The sequence below is a fragment of the Melospiza georgiana genome, chromosome 31 (assembly GCF_028018845.1).
Source record: "Melospiza georgiana isolate bMelGeo1 chromosome 31, bMelGeo1.pri, whole genome shotgun sequence".
In the NCBI taxonomy this organism is placed as follows: Eukaryota; Metazoa; Chordata; class Aves; order Passeriformes; family Passerellidae; genus Melospiza; species Melospiza georgiana.
Genome location: NC_080460.1, coordinates 2282355 through 2296777, shown reverse-complemented (window position 1 = coordinate 2296777; position 14423 = coordinate 2282355). Strand labels below are relative to the sequence as shown.

The window sequence follows — 14423 nt, the reverse complement described above, 5'->3', positions numbered from 1 at the left end:
GTTTCTGTCCAGCCCTCAGGGGAAGAATTGGGGGTTCTCTTGGTAGCTCATCTTTCCTGTTTCTTTGGGGCTCAGCTGCTCCGCTCTTGCCATGAGTTACTGGCCACGTGCTTCTCTCTGCAGCTCTGGGCTCTCAGCTGGGCTTCCTGGATCTTTAGACAACAAGGAAAAGCTTTTCTTGAGAATTGCAAAGGCCTGGGGTGGAGTTGTGTAGGGAACTGAGTGCTGGACTGTTCTGGAGCAGCCCTGGGAGGGCTGGGTGGGGGAGCTTCACCATCGAGGGCAGAACCTCCATCTGTGCTTCCCCCTTGGTGCCTTGCAGAACACTGACCTCCTCCTTGCTTTCCAGCACAATTACAGGGGCAAAACACTTCTGTAGGCAAGATCTCAGGGACAGGCTTGTAGGGAGTGGGACAGTGAGTTCTCATTCCCAACTTCTGTTCCATCTGTAGCCCCAGTGCTCAGAGCACAGCCCAGCTGCAGCAACCATCACCCCAGGTCTGCAGAGGAGCTTCCTTTTGCCCTGTGGGAAGGAGAGGGGATCCCATGGATTCAAACTTTATTGCTTTTCTTGTGCTTGTCTAGAAGGGTAAAAAAACAATTGAAATTCCACTTAATTGCAAGATTTTCCAGTTAAGTTTGAGTCTCTCCAGCACAACCTCTTTGTTAGCGCAGACACTTTGTCAGACTTTCCTTTTTCTTCATTTTATCCTTTTTTTCATTCCCACATACTGCATTAGAGGTGTTCATTGGGTGTATTTGGTTTTTCCTTCATGGAATCATGGGTAGTTTCATTGCAACTCATCTCTTTCTGTTTGTTTCGTATAGGGCTGGTAGTGCAGGACCATTCAGACCCCCTGTTCAGTTCCTATGCCTATAAGTCCCACTACCTACTGAATGAGTCAAATCGTGCTGAGTTGATGAAATTACCTATGATTCCTCCTCCTTCGTCAGCTTCCAAAAAGAAATGTGAGAAAGGTAACCAAAATAGTTTCTTTCTCTTTAATTTACTTTCGCTTTTTTCTATTTTTTCTCTCTAAATCAACGGAGAAATGTCTGCTTGTCCCCTGACACTGACTGCTTTCAGTGACCTTCACTCATGGTTTTTGTGAGCCTGTGTTCATGTTGTTGGCAGTTTTTAATTTTTATTTTTTTTTAATTATAAAAGGGCTTAAAATAATTGCTGTCACTAAATTCTCCTTGGAAGAGATTTGGTCACTCTCTGTCTGGCCTGGGCTGTTCCAGGTTCAGGGAGCTGTTGGCACAGCAATATGAAGAGGAGGCAGATGGATGTTGATGTTGTTGCAGTTCAGTATTTACCTGGATGATGTAAAACACTTCTTAAAGGGATTGGAAGCAGAGGGGGATGTGCTGCTTCAGACCTTGTGCAGGTCCTGAGAGAGGAGAGAGGGTGTTTGGGGCTGGACAAGGGTGGGTGCTGTGTCCTTGCGGAGAGCAGGAGGGCAGGGAGGTTTGACTTGAGTGTGCCCCATGGGCCTCATGTCCCACCTTCAGCACTGAGCCTGAGTGCCCCATCCTGTCCCCTCCCATGGGGATGGGTCCTTGCTGCAGCCAGGATGGGACCCTGCAGCTCAGGGACCCCTCCTGCTGCCGAGGGGGCTGAGGGGCAGTTCCTGGTGCTGTGCTGAGGGGACTGAGGCTCTCTGGGTCCCTGCAGGGCAGTTCCTGGTCCTGAAGCTCTCCAGATCCCTGGGGGCAATTTCTGGTGCCAAGGGGGCTGAGGGGCAGTTCCTGCTGCTGAGGGGACTGAGACTCTCCAGATCCCTGCAGGGCAGTTCCTGGTGCCAAGGGGACTGAGGAGCAGTTCCTGGTGCCAAGGGGGTGAAGCTCTCCAGATCCCTTCAGGGCAGTTGCTGCCCCTGAGGGGACTGAGGCTCTCTGGTTCCCTGGGGGCAGTTCCTGCTTCCAAGGGGGTGAGGGGCAGTTCCTGGTGCTGAGGGATGGAGGGGCAGTTCCTGCTGCCAAGGGTACTGAGGCTCTCTGGATCCCTAGGACAGTTCCTACTGCTGAGGGACTGAGGCTCTCCAGATCCCTCTGGGGCAGTTCCTGCTGCTGAAGGACTGAGGCTCTCCAGATCTCTACAGGGCAGTTTCTGGTGCCAAGGGGGTGAAGCTCTCCACATCCCTGGGGACAGTTCCTGGTGCCAAGGGGACTGAGGCTCCCCAGAGCCCTGTGGGGCAGTTATTGCTGTCTGTGTGCAATGCTCAGCTCTGGTGTTTCATTCCCCACAGAGCTTTGGTTCCCCGGAGCGTTCAGAGCCGGTGCCCCATTTCCCAGCCCAAGTTAGGTCGTTGTCATCATTGTGAGATCAATGGCTTGCAGTAGTCCTGTAATTCCTCAAAACAAGAATTATTTTGAGCCCTGTGCTTAGCTTGAGCCATATCTGCCTAATGCATCCCGAGAGCAATGTTGGGTTTTTTCTTGCTTAGCGTTGACAGTTTTGTGTTTGATTTTGTTTGATTTTTTGCATCTCTTGGCATTTTCTCATCTTGGATAATGTTTCAGTGATTTGTCTGTATTTCCTCTGAAATTACATTTGCAAAAAATACTTCAAAAATTTCATTGTGGGTTTGGGAGCTCTGGAGGATCCATGTGACTGGATTTTACTGGTTTTAGCAGAGGAAATACAGTGTTGGTCATGCAACTGAATTGTTTAAGGAATGCTTATTGTAACATGCAATGATCAATTAATGCAATGATATTTTGGCAAGTCTATAGGTGAACAAGATTTTCTGATAAAGGTTTGAAAGTGACTATTCACACTTCTTTTGATACTGTGAGTGACAATTGGTTTGAATACTCTCAAATATCTCCCGGATTTTCCATCTGGGAGACAAAATCTTGTTAATTTTTAAATATATATACATATAAGAACGTGTATATATATTTTATATACCTACATGTATAAAATATTACAGTATGTGTAATGTCATCTTACATGAGCTGCTTTGCTGAGGGTGGCTTAGAGATGTGCTCTGGCTCTCCACATATAACACATTGTCCAAAATGTGAGCCAACCAAAATAACTTTTGCCCAAATTAGTGTCAACTTCAGAAATTCATGTGAACCCCAGTGCTGAGGTTCCCTCTGTGCACCAGGAATTTTTGGGATGGGGACAACTCATGTGTGTCTCATTCTGCTTTATGTACTGGGCTTATCCTGGTAAACTTTTTGTGGAATAAACACATTTATTACAACTCTTTTTCCTGTCCTTGCAGCAGAAAAGTATTGATCAACCTATAGGCTGTGGGGTTGGTGCTTGCTGATGATTGCTGGGGATTCAGTCAGAGCAATGTTGATTGAAAAGGATTCTTGAAAAATGTGGAGTTTTGTGGTTGCTTTGGCCATCACCAGAGCTCTAAAAACTGCTAGCACTGTTCCCAGCTGCAGTGCTTCCCTTGGCAATGGTGCTCCTCCTGCCAGCTCACCTCATGTTTGAATCCTCAGCTGCTTTTTTGTCTGATGCAGTCCCAGCTTAGATTAAACCCTGCACAGTCCTTTTTAACCAACATTGTGAAGCTTGACTTGATCCCTTTCTTTTGCAATTTTTCTGTGGGAAATCTGGAGCGGATGATCTAAACTAAATGTCAATTACTGTGCACGGGGGGGAGCAATCCTGACTTCTACAAACCAAGCAGGGCTTCTTTGTTTCAAGGTGGCAAACTGTTGTGCTGTGAGTCGTGCCCAGCTTCCTTCCACCCCGAGTGTCTGAGCATAGAAATGCCTGAGGGCTGCTGGAATTGCAATGACTGTAAAGCTGGCAAGAAGCTGCGGTACAAGCAGATCGTTTGGGTCAAGCTTGGGAATTACAGGCAAGTTCAACTTTTGGATGTTTTAATGCACTCTGGAATTGCAGGAAGATAAAGCAGCTCAGTCGTCATGAGCAAGAGTTAGAAATGCAGTAATTCCTCTGTTTGGGGTCAGACATGGATGAAATGTGATGCTGCAGCTACTCCCAGGTGCTGGACTCTGGATTGCACCACCTTTGCTCTGCAGAGCGTGGTCAGGATGTGGGAAAGCAGGGGCTGCCAGAGCCCAGCTGTCCTTGCTGGTATTTGCTTTAGTCAGCTGCAGCAATACAGGTGTTTGCAGGTGATCCTGAAACCCACTCTCAGGCCATGGATATGCTTAGAAGTCTTTCCCAAAATTTGGAGTAACATTGCTTGTGTTTTGCGCCTGGAGCCTCCCGGGAAAGGAAAACTGGCTTTGATTTCTCAGTCCCATAGGGAAACTGGGAAGCTCTGCTTCAGGGAACTTACATTCTTCTTTTCTCTCCTACTCTGCAGGTGGTGGCCAGCAGAGATCTGCAATCCCAGGTCTGTGCCTCTCAACATACAGGGCCTCAAACATGATATCGGGGACTTCCCAGTATTTTTCTTTGGTTCACATGACTACTATTGGGTACACCAGGGCAGAGTTTTCCCTTATGTTGAAGGAGATAAAAGCTTTGCTGAGGGGCAAACTAGTATTAACAAGACCTTCAAGAAAGGTAAAATCAAACAAAGTTTATAGTGGTTTATGACAAAAATTCCACGTGTTTGTGTCTCCATCACCACTTAACCTGCATGGGAATATTATGTGACTAGTGTTCTGTGTTCACGTGAAATCCAAGCATTGTGTTGATCCCTTGACTGCAGATAAAAATGTGTTGAAGTGCCTACTCATTGTGTGTTGTTGTGGGCCAGTTCAGTGCTTCCACAGTGGGGGAATGTTGAGATGGATCTTGGGCTCTGCTGCATGGGATCATTGTTCAGTATGTTGGTACCTGCTGATAAATTCATGATAAATTGCAATAACTAATTTTAACTTGTCTTTCTGTTAATAAAGTTCTGTTCCTAGTCTTAAAAAAATAGATAGATGTGCACATTTGATTAGCAGCAACTGGGACTGATTGCTTTCTATTCTGAATTCCTTGCACAGCACTTGAAGAAGCAGCAAAGCGTTTCCAGGAACTGAAAGCACAAAGAGAAAGCAAAGAGGCATTGGAAATTGAAAGGAATTCAAGGAAGCCTCCACCCTATAAACACATTAAAGTGAGTTGGCCTCTTTCTATTTTATTTTTATTCTGTGTGTGAGGAAGTTGCCCTGTGCATGAGTAAGGATGCCTAGAGAAGGTGTGGCAGTGTTCCTGGGTGGGTTGGGTGGGGATCACAGCAACCTGGTCTAGTGGAAAGTGTCCCTGCCCATGGCAGGGGTTGGGGTGAATATTCTTTAAGGTCCCTTCCAACTCACACTATTCTGTAATTCTAAGTTATCTACCTCTACACCAAGGTGTTCAGCCTAAGGAAATTCACGTAAATAATTTTGCTGTTCTTTTCACTAATCTCTTGTTGTGATTTACAGTACCCTAAAACACAGAATAAAATAATTTTTTTACAGAATAAAATAATTTTTCTTTGCATTTTGGTGTCGGTTGTTGACTCTGTGTTCCCAGTGTGTTGCCTTCATGCCTTGTTTTGCTCTTTTCTCCCCAGTCCAACAAGGTGATCGGGAAGGTGCAGATCCAGGTGGCCGACTGAAAACACAGAATAAAACACAGAATAAAATAATTTTTTACAGAATGAAATAATTTTTACTTGCCTTTTCATATCAGTTGTTGACTCAGTGTTCCCGATGCATTGCCTTCATGCCTTGTTGTGCCCTTTTCTCCCCAGTCCAACAAGGCGATCACGAAGGCGCAGATCCAGGTTGCCGACTGAATACACAGAATAAAATAATTTTTTACAGAATAAAATAATTTTTCTTTGCCTTTTTGTATCGTTTGTTGACTCTATGTCCCCAGTGCATTGCCTTCATGCCTTGTTGTGCCCTTTTCTCCCCAGTCCAACAAGGTGATCGGCAAGGTGCAGATCCAGGTTGCAGACCTGTCGGAGATCCCCCGCTGTAACTGCAAGCCCTCAGATGAGAACCCGTGTGGGCTGGAGTCAGAGTGCCTCAACAGGATGCTGCAGTACGAGTGCCACCCTCAGGTGTGCCCAGCTGGGGAGCGCTGCCAGAACCAGTGCTTCACCAAGAGGCTCTACCCCGATGCAGAGATCATCAAAACCGAGCGCCGCGGTTGGGGCCTGCGCACCAAGAGGAGCATCAAAAAGGTACGGGGTCGTATTTGCTGAAAAATCTTCTTTGCCCAGGGTTTTTCTGCTGAGAAGTCTCAGAAAATAAGTATTGCTTTGGAATGTGGTCTAAAGGTTACTCAGCAGCAGGTGCATCTTTGATTGGTTCCATGTGAATTGTGTTGACTTAAAGACCAATCCCAGTCCAGCTGTGTTGGGACTCTGGTCTGTCATGGGTTTTTATTGTTCATTCTTGTTGTAGCCTTCTGTTATCTCCTTTTTCTTTCTTTAGTATAGTTTTAGAATATAATATAATATAATATAATATAGTATAGTATAATACATCATAGTATAATATAATTTATTATTATCAACCTTCTAAGAACATTAAGTCAAATTCTCATCTCTCACCTCATCCTGGAGACCTCACAACACAACAACCGCAACAAAGGGAGGAATGATGAATCTGACTTCATGTTCTAATTTATTATTTTATTATCTATATTATATTTAAAAATACTAAATTGAACTATACTAAGAATACAGAAAGGATACAGACAGAAGGCTAAAAGATAATAATTGCAACTCGTGACTCTCTACCCAGAGTCTGACACAGCTTGGCCCCAGTTGGCCAATAAGTCAAAAACAATTCACATGAAACCAATGAAACAATCTCCAAACACATTCCAAAGCAGCAAAACACAAGAGAAGCAAATGAGATAATATTGTTTTCATTTTTCTCTGAGGCTTCTCAGCTTCTCAGGAGCAAAGTCCTGGGCAAAGAGATTTTTCCAGAAAATATGACAGTGACAGTACAGTGAGCCAGGACAGGGCTGTGACAGCCATCAGGGTGGGTATGGGTGAAAGCATTGCACTCTGCACTGTCACAGTCAAATTTTCTGGAAAAATCCCTTTTAGTCATATTTTCTGGAAAAAGCAGGCCATACTTTTAAACACAGGGTTTAGCCATTAGTTTTATTAAATTCAGAACTTTTAAAATCTGTGTTTCATGAAAACTGTGCTACTGCAAATGTTCTGAGCTTATTGACTACTAAAGTCCTAATAAAAGTGAAGTATATAGTGAAAATACTTACTGCAACAGTTCCTGTTTCCTGAGGAGTCCATGAATATTGTCACATTGTCCTCTTTGAAAGAAAGTGAGAAGGTTGACAGGGTTTTATAGACCTGACAACTGTTTTGTGTACTGAATGTAGGATCAGGGCTGCTTTTTATTCTGCCTGGGTGTAATTCTAGGACAGCAGTTACCTGGTGCATGTATTCACACTGTGCCTGCCAGACCAGTAAAGTGTAACACTTTCTGTGATGGTCAGAGTCTTATTTTATAAGAAATGCTTTTTTTCTGTGATGCTTCCCTTTATGATTGTGCTTAGGATGCAGAGATGACTTACTTTTGTTCTTGTTTGCAGGGTGAATTTGTGAATGAATATGTTGGGGAGCTGATTGATGAGGAGGAGTGCCGGCTGCGGATCAAACGTGCTCACGAGAACAGTGTCACCAATTTTTATATGCTGACTGTAACCAAGGTGAATATTGTGTCTTGTTTGCTAGCAAATATCACTCAGCAGCAGGAAAACTCTTTGCTTTCTAACTACTAAACACATCTTTTGTCTTTTTCCTTGAAGGACCGAATAATAGATGCTGGCCCAAAGGGGAACTACTCTCGTTTTATGAACCATAGTTGTAACCCAAACTGTGAAACACAGAAGTGGACAGTGAATGGTGACATTAGAGTTGGACTGTTTGCTCTTTGTGACATTCCTGCAGGTAAAAGCATGGCTTTATTTGGCATGTTTGCTTTTGTCTTGCAGTGGCCAAGTTCCTCACTTGAGATCATGGCTTTTTCTTTGAAGTTATTAATACCAGTGAAGTGTTTAGGAACTTTTCATTCATTGGTGTGGAGATGATACTTCAGATTGCATTTTTAGCAGGGGTCTCGTGGTAATAAATGCTAATGAAATGTCATTGTCACAGGCCTGTCTTCCCTCAGTGTCCATGTGGGTGAATTGTTTTTCTTTACATTTCAGGAATGGAATTAACATTCAGTTACAGCCTGGATTGCCTGGGCAATGGCAGGACCGAGTGTCCACGTGGGTGAATTGTTTTTCTTTACATTTCAGGAATGGAATTAACATTCAATTACAACCTGGATTGTCTGGGCAATGGCAGGACCGAGTGTCATTGCGGAGCAGAAAACTGCAGCGGCTTCCTGGGAGTGCGGCCCAAGGTACATGGCTGGAACTGGAGCTTCTCCTCCCAAACCCAGAGATTCTCTAGGGCAAAGAGGGGTTGGATTTATTTCAAAATATTTATTTATGTAGCATAATACTTTCTACCCTTAAAAGTCTCCAAAGATTCCGTAGTCTGCCCTGCCATGCAGTTATATCTGGCAGGAAGTTAATTCAGAAACATCTGAATGAGCACTTCTGGCTTTTAGAGCTTAAAAACTATTTTAAATTGGTCTCATTTAAGAAGAATTCATGCAAATAATAGCCCAAAATTTGCTTGAATGCTGGGGGTTTATAAATGACTCTGTTGTTATTTTCTCCTTCTCAGACAGCATTTGCATCAGCAAATGAAGAGAAGGTGAAAAACGCAAAACTAAAGCAGAAGAAACGGAAAATAAAAACAGAGCAGAAGCAGATGCATGAAGATAACTGTTTCCAGTGTGGAGATGGGGGAGAGCTGGTCATGTGTGATAAGAAGGACTGTCCCAAAGCATACCACCTCCTATGCCTTAACCTGACTCAACCACCTTTTGGTAAGAACAGTGGCTCCTCCTGCTCAGCTTCTCCTTCCTGCTACAAGGCAGTGTTGGAGATGAAATGCAGCATGTAAATAAAATACAGTGTTCACTTACATTAAATGCAGTATTCATTTGCACTGAGTGCACCAAATTTGCTTTTGCAATACCACTCACTTTTAGCAGTACATCAGGTGACTGTTCCTAAATGGAGCTGGTGGGCAGAGGCTTTGTCATACATTTAATGGTGCTCTTGTTCCTCTCCTTGAATCAATCAAACTTCCTCTTATTTTGATTGAAACATGAGCATCATCTTTTTGTCTAAAAAATGCAGAACAGAACTGTGTTCAGTCAGATTGTTGTACATGAGAAGCAGAAGTAGTGGCTGATTTTTCTGAACTTTGTTTGCATTCATGTGAGCATGGAGTGAGGATTAAAGGCCAGCACTGTCTCCAAAGTGCACTAATTCCAGCTCCTTTCTCTCTCTCCTCCCCTCCTCAGGAAAGTGGGAATGTCCATGGCATCAGTGTGACATCTGTAGCAATCCTGCCGTGTCCTTCTGTGAGTTTTGCCCCCACTCCTTCTGCAAGGATCACGAGAAGGGAGCCCTGGTGCCGTCGGCGCTGGACGGCCGCCTCTGCTGCTCTGCCCACGACCCCAAATCTCCTGTGGCACCCGAGTACTGGAGCAAGATCAAGTGCAAATTGGAAGCACAGAACGCTGTGGAAGAGGCAAAGGAGTGAATTTGGTTAAAAACAAACACGGGAGGGGAGAGGAGGGGCAGCAGGCGATGAACTCGGAGTTTGCAGCGCCACACTCGGCTTTGTCCTCGGAGCCGTCGCGTGTGAGCTGGAATGGGACCATTGAGCTGAGCGAGAAGGACCAGGCAGTGGTGTTTGGTTTTTATTGTTTGGTCTTTCTTTTACCCTTGAATGTGCTACAGCAGCTCTTACTGTTGGAAACCAGGAGCGTCTTGGCCTTTGAAGAAAACCGTAAACCTTTTGACAGTGAAAAGAATATTCTGTTTAAAATAATGTTCTTTGAGTGTAGAAAGCAAAGCATAGCCACATATTTATTTATTTAATTTTGAAAGGGTGTTGAAGATCTGGCTTTGATCAGTCATCGTGTCTTTAAAAACAAAACAGCGAAGCCAACGTAACTTTTGTGTCTAGTTTATGGAAAGAGCAAAGCCTGTCCCCTCTGTAACACTGAGATGCCAAACAGACAGGTGTGGGTGTCAGACCAGGTGGCTCTGCAATGCCTCTGTTCCACTACTTATTGGTAAAGGCATTGGAGAAGGTAGGTTGTCTCTCATGTTTACTTCTGAATATTATTGTGAAGCTTTTCCTGTGAGAAATCAGGTGTGTGACTTCTGGGAAGTGCTCATAACACAAGGTCTGGCAGTGAGGAAGAAATGGTGGTGCCTTGCTCCAGAGCTGTCTTGGACAGCAAAAATTCAGAGTGTAATTGCACAGTGGTCATTTCTGTGTTCCACATATATTTTGGAAACCTCTCCCAGGCAGGAGAGGCTCCCAGCCTCAATCAGAGCTGAAGGCAGTCCTGCCAGTGGCTTCCTCACCTGGTTTGGTGGCAGTTCCTGAGTGATTCTTCAGTCCTGCCTTCTCAGGCTCCCCTTGGCTTCAGGGAGACTTGGCCACGTGAGGGACCTGACCCATGTGCATGTTGGTTTTAATGGAGTGTTAATATTTTTTTTGTTGAGAGAGATCTTTTAACTTTAATCTTCATTGTTAATGGAGCTGAGGAACATCTCAGCACTTCCTCAGTGAACAGGGTATTTTGTGTCTGGGTAAGGGGCCATATCCCAGCAGCCAGCTGATGCCTCTGGAGATGGTTCTGTCTTGGATTTCCTCTGTTAATCAGAGAGACAGACTCCTTCAGTGAGGCTTTCAAGGTGGCTTAGGTTGCCACTTGCTCCAGAATATTTTTAGAAAACCTATATTCCTCCATTTTTTGTGCAAGGAGCCACAGGGCACTGGTGTCCCCAGGCTGGAGCTAGTTTAGGTGACTCTTCCCCCCTCAGCCCACAATCTCACCAAGCACTGTCCCTCCCCTGCCCTGGTACAGTGAGTACTTCTGCCTTGTGTGCTGATAACAGCTACTCCCTGCCAGCCTCTGCTCGTGGGTACTGAAAATAATCAAATCTTGCTGGCATCTGAGCCTTGGAATTAAGAACCTTGTCTCTGGAAAACTGCTTACACAAACCTGTGGGAACACAGAGACTTCTCAGATCAAGAAAAAAAAAATCTGTGTGGAATTTAGACCGTGTCTTGCCTCTGCCTCGTGTCCTCCTCATCCTCACACTGGTGTGCAGGGGGAGTTTTTTGTGTGTGCAATCAGTGATGGATACACTACAGTCCCTGAGCAGCTGCCCACAGCTCCCTTGGGGTGCCAGACCCCACAGGTGCTGGGGCACACCTGGGCCAGCAGCTTTGGGACCCCTAAAGCACTTCCTGCTGTGGGCCATGCTCCAGCCAGGGTCCAACACTAACCCTGCTGGATTTTGGTATTTTTAAAGAAAAAAAAAAAAATAAGGTACAAAAAGGATTTTATTTTTCTTAACGTTTTGTGTGAGAAATGTCTCTTTTTATGCTCTTATTGAGGATGTTTAACCTTCTCAGAAATTCCAAACACAGCTCTTGCTACCATGTCTGTAAGGCCTGAGGTGTTCACTTTATATTCTTTGTTAGGCTTGATAATATTCAGTGATTTTCTCTGAAGTCAGAGCATTCTGATATTGCAGCTATCAGCTGATATATATATATATATGTATAAAAATATGTATTTATATATATCAGATATGTTGCTGGTTCTGTGCTGCTGTGTGAGTGCCCCAGCCTGCTCCATTTATTGTGTCCATGGTGACCTGCTGAGCAGGTGTGGCAGCGCCAGGACACCTTGGGAGCACTGGACAGGTGGCACAAACTGTCAGTGGCCACCCTGGCAGTGCCACAGTGCCGTGCCAGGGCACAGAAGGCTTTAAACTCCTCAAACGCTGTGATGGAGCCTGCTGCTCCTCCTGTGTGTTGGTTTCACTTTGTGTTCAGACTTCTTAGAGAGGCTTCTTTTTTCCACCAAAAAGTGATTCATAGCAGCTGGGCTTGGACTCAGGAGGGAAAACAGGAGAGGTTGTTTAGTTTGTGAACAAAACTCTGAACTGAAGGTGAGTCTTTCAAAAAGCTTTAACATTGAGAACAACCCAGTTCAGAGGATCTTTGTGGCTGTTCTGAGTGCCAGGCTCAGATGCTAAAATGTACATTTCAACCACATCTTTGTAAGCTGAGTAACCAGAATGCAGTTGCTTAGTGCAGCTCCTTTGTAAGGAAAAGATTGCACAGCTGTTCTGATGGATTGGCTTCAGCAGAGTGGGAGGCAGCTGCTGAATTCATTTGTGTGGGCTCCAAAATAAGGAATCTTGGATAGTTGGGTCATTTCATGCTGAGACCTAGGGGAAATCCACAGAAATGGTAATTTTGGTGGAGAATTGCAGTGTGCTGTCCCAGCACATTGTTTTTCCTTCATGGACACACAGTGACACGTTTTTCACCTATTTTCTTGTTACATTTTTGGGGTGGCCCCACACTTCTGGTGACCTCCTGCCTCCATCTCTGGCACCTGGGCATTGCCTGAGCTGCCCTGCCCAAGGAACAGAGTTTGTGGTTTATTGGAGCTTCTCCTCTGCAGCTGCACCTGTGGCCAGATGAATTTAGAAGCAAAATTCCACAATTCTGTGATTCCAGTGATGCAGGGGCTGGTTCCACCATTCCTGAACACATTGTGCAAGCATTAGCTGTTGTAGCTGTCAGATTATTGTATAGACTTGTCCTGTCCATAGGCTGTTGAAGCTCAGGAAGGAAATTTCATGAGCAAATCACCTTCTCTTGGTCACCACATGGTCTTGAAGAATCAGTTCAAATGGAGTAATAGGGCTGGAATGTGGATTTTTGGCCTTTCTTCTTAAAAAAAACCCTTCTTTTATCTTAATTTCAGGATAGAACGGGAAAGACAACAATTACTAGACATAACTATCAATGAGCATAAAATCTGTATATATTGAAACTTTACAGAATTATGTGGGAGGGGAAGGGGGGAGGGTGGGATGGGGGTGTCCGACGCTGGTACGGAGAAGTCACTTTAACATGGAAACCTCTGCCTCATTGAATTCAGGGTTTAATGTACTTGAAGCTCTGCGGTTCCTTTTACAGCTTTTTTTTATTTATACATTATTTTTTTTTTTTGTATACTGCATTGAAAAATGTCCTTGACTTCCCCCCAGATTCCTTCCTGCTCCTGCTGTGCAGTGGATCCATGGCAGACAGGAGGGTTTGGGAGGTTTGTGCTCGCCAGGTGTTGCGTGGGAGACGCTGACCTTGGAGCAGTGCTGTCCCTTTGCTTCCCATCCCCATCAGCTTTCCCCACCATTTCTCTTTGTGTAGCAAAAACATTTGCACTTAAGATACACTCCTACACGTTGGATGTATTCCCAGTGTTGTTCTGAGGGAAAAAGGAGGAAGAGAAAAAGGCAAAAACAGGAAGAAAAGAAATGATGTTCCCTGTGATACTGTATTTCCCAGTGAGCAGCTCAGGTCTGTGTTCCCCTGGGGAGCTGGAACTGTGCTTTGTGTAGGGGATTTCTGTGCTTAATGTGAATAAAAAAGGGAAAACGTGTGAATTTGCCAAAGCCATTTACCACTCCCTGTGCCCCGGGGCTGTGCCACCACCAGCTCCAGGGACAGGCAGCTGCCTGGGGTCCCTCTGGGGGGATCTGGATCTGGAGGTGCCAGCTGCACGGGGGTCCCTCTGGAGATGCCAGCTGCATGGGGGTCCCTCTAGGGGGATCTGGATCTGAATCTGGAGATGCCAGCTGCCTGGGGTCCCTCTGAGATGCCATCTGCATGGGTTCCTCTGAGATGCCATCTGCATGGGTCCCTCTGGAGATCTCAGCTGCCTGGGGTGCCTCTGGAGATCTCAGCTGCCTGGGGTCCCTCTGGAGATCTCAGCTGCCTCTGGAGATGCCACTGTTTGTAAGTTCAGTGGGTTCTTGCCTGGGGTCCCACCTTGCAGCTCTCTTTCGCTTTTGGGTCACAACCAGGCCGGACGAACCCCTACACTCCCTGTTCCAGGTGGATCTGTATCTCATTTTGGTGTCACTTTTCCACCAAGCCCCCAGGGTGATCCTGTCCCATCTGAGCCAGGGGTTGGGGGTTGCATTTGGGGTGCTCTGAGGACCCCAGCCCGTCTGTCTCCACACCAGTGATGTTGCACAACGCAGATCCCCGCGGATCCGTCTCCATCCTCACGTGCTCTGTAAGATGGACCTTTGTAGAGTCGTTCTTTCTGTAGACTTTGTTTATCTGTAACAAACTTTGTAGATTCTGTGAAATGTTATTTTAAGGAAATCACTCGAGTCTTTAATAGCGAAGCGTCGATATTCACCGGAGTTGGTTTGGAAGAGTTTTTGGACGCAGATTCAGCCCTGGCACCACGAGGAGTGTCTGATTCCACGGGGCATTACTGTATCATGACTTGATGTTGCCGCATAGACTTTGAGATATCCAATATTTTGGGGG

General features: G+C 45.4%; 1 protein-coding gene across 2 annotated transcripts in view; it reads left to right on the top strand.

Annotated features, from left to right (window-relative positions):
* The window catches only part of NSD3 (nuclear receptor binding SET domain protein 3), a 37728-nt gene extending 24799 nt beyond the window's left edge, over positions 1 to 12929 (top strand). The window contains exons 15-24 of one of the 2 annotated variants that reach the window (XM_058042356.1): positions 829 to 978; positions 3677 to 3833; positions 4308 to 4510; positions 4942 to 5054; positions 5844 to 6113; positions 7502 to 7618; positions 7718 to 7859; positions 8213 to 8319; positions 8649 to 8853; positions 9337 to 12929. In XM_058042356.1, the coding sequence (XP_057898339.1) occupies positions 829 to 978; positions 3677 to 3833; positions 4308 to 4510; positions 4942 to 5054; positions 5844 to 6113; positions 7502 to 7618; positions 7718 to 7859; positions 8213 to 8319; positions 8649 to 8853; positions 9337 to 9578 (1706 nt within the window). In that variant the 3' untranslated portion in view covers positions 9579 to 12929. The remainder of the gene's footprint in view (positions 1 to 828; positions 979 to 3676; positions 3834 to 4307; positions 4511 to 4941; positions 5055 to 5843; positions 6114 to 7501; positions 7619 to 7717; positions 7860 to 8212; positions 8320 to 8648; positions 8854 to 9336) is intronic. The other variant, XM_058042357.1, reaches the window with a different exon arrangement.
* The last annotated feature ends 1494 nt before the right edge of the window (positions 12930 to 14423 follow it).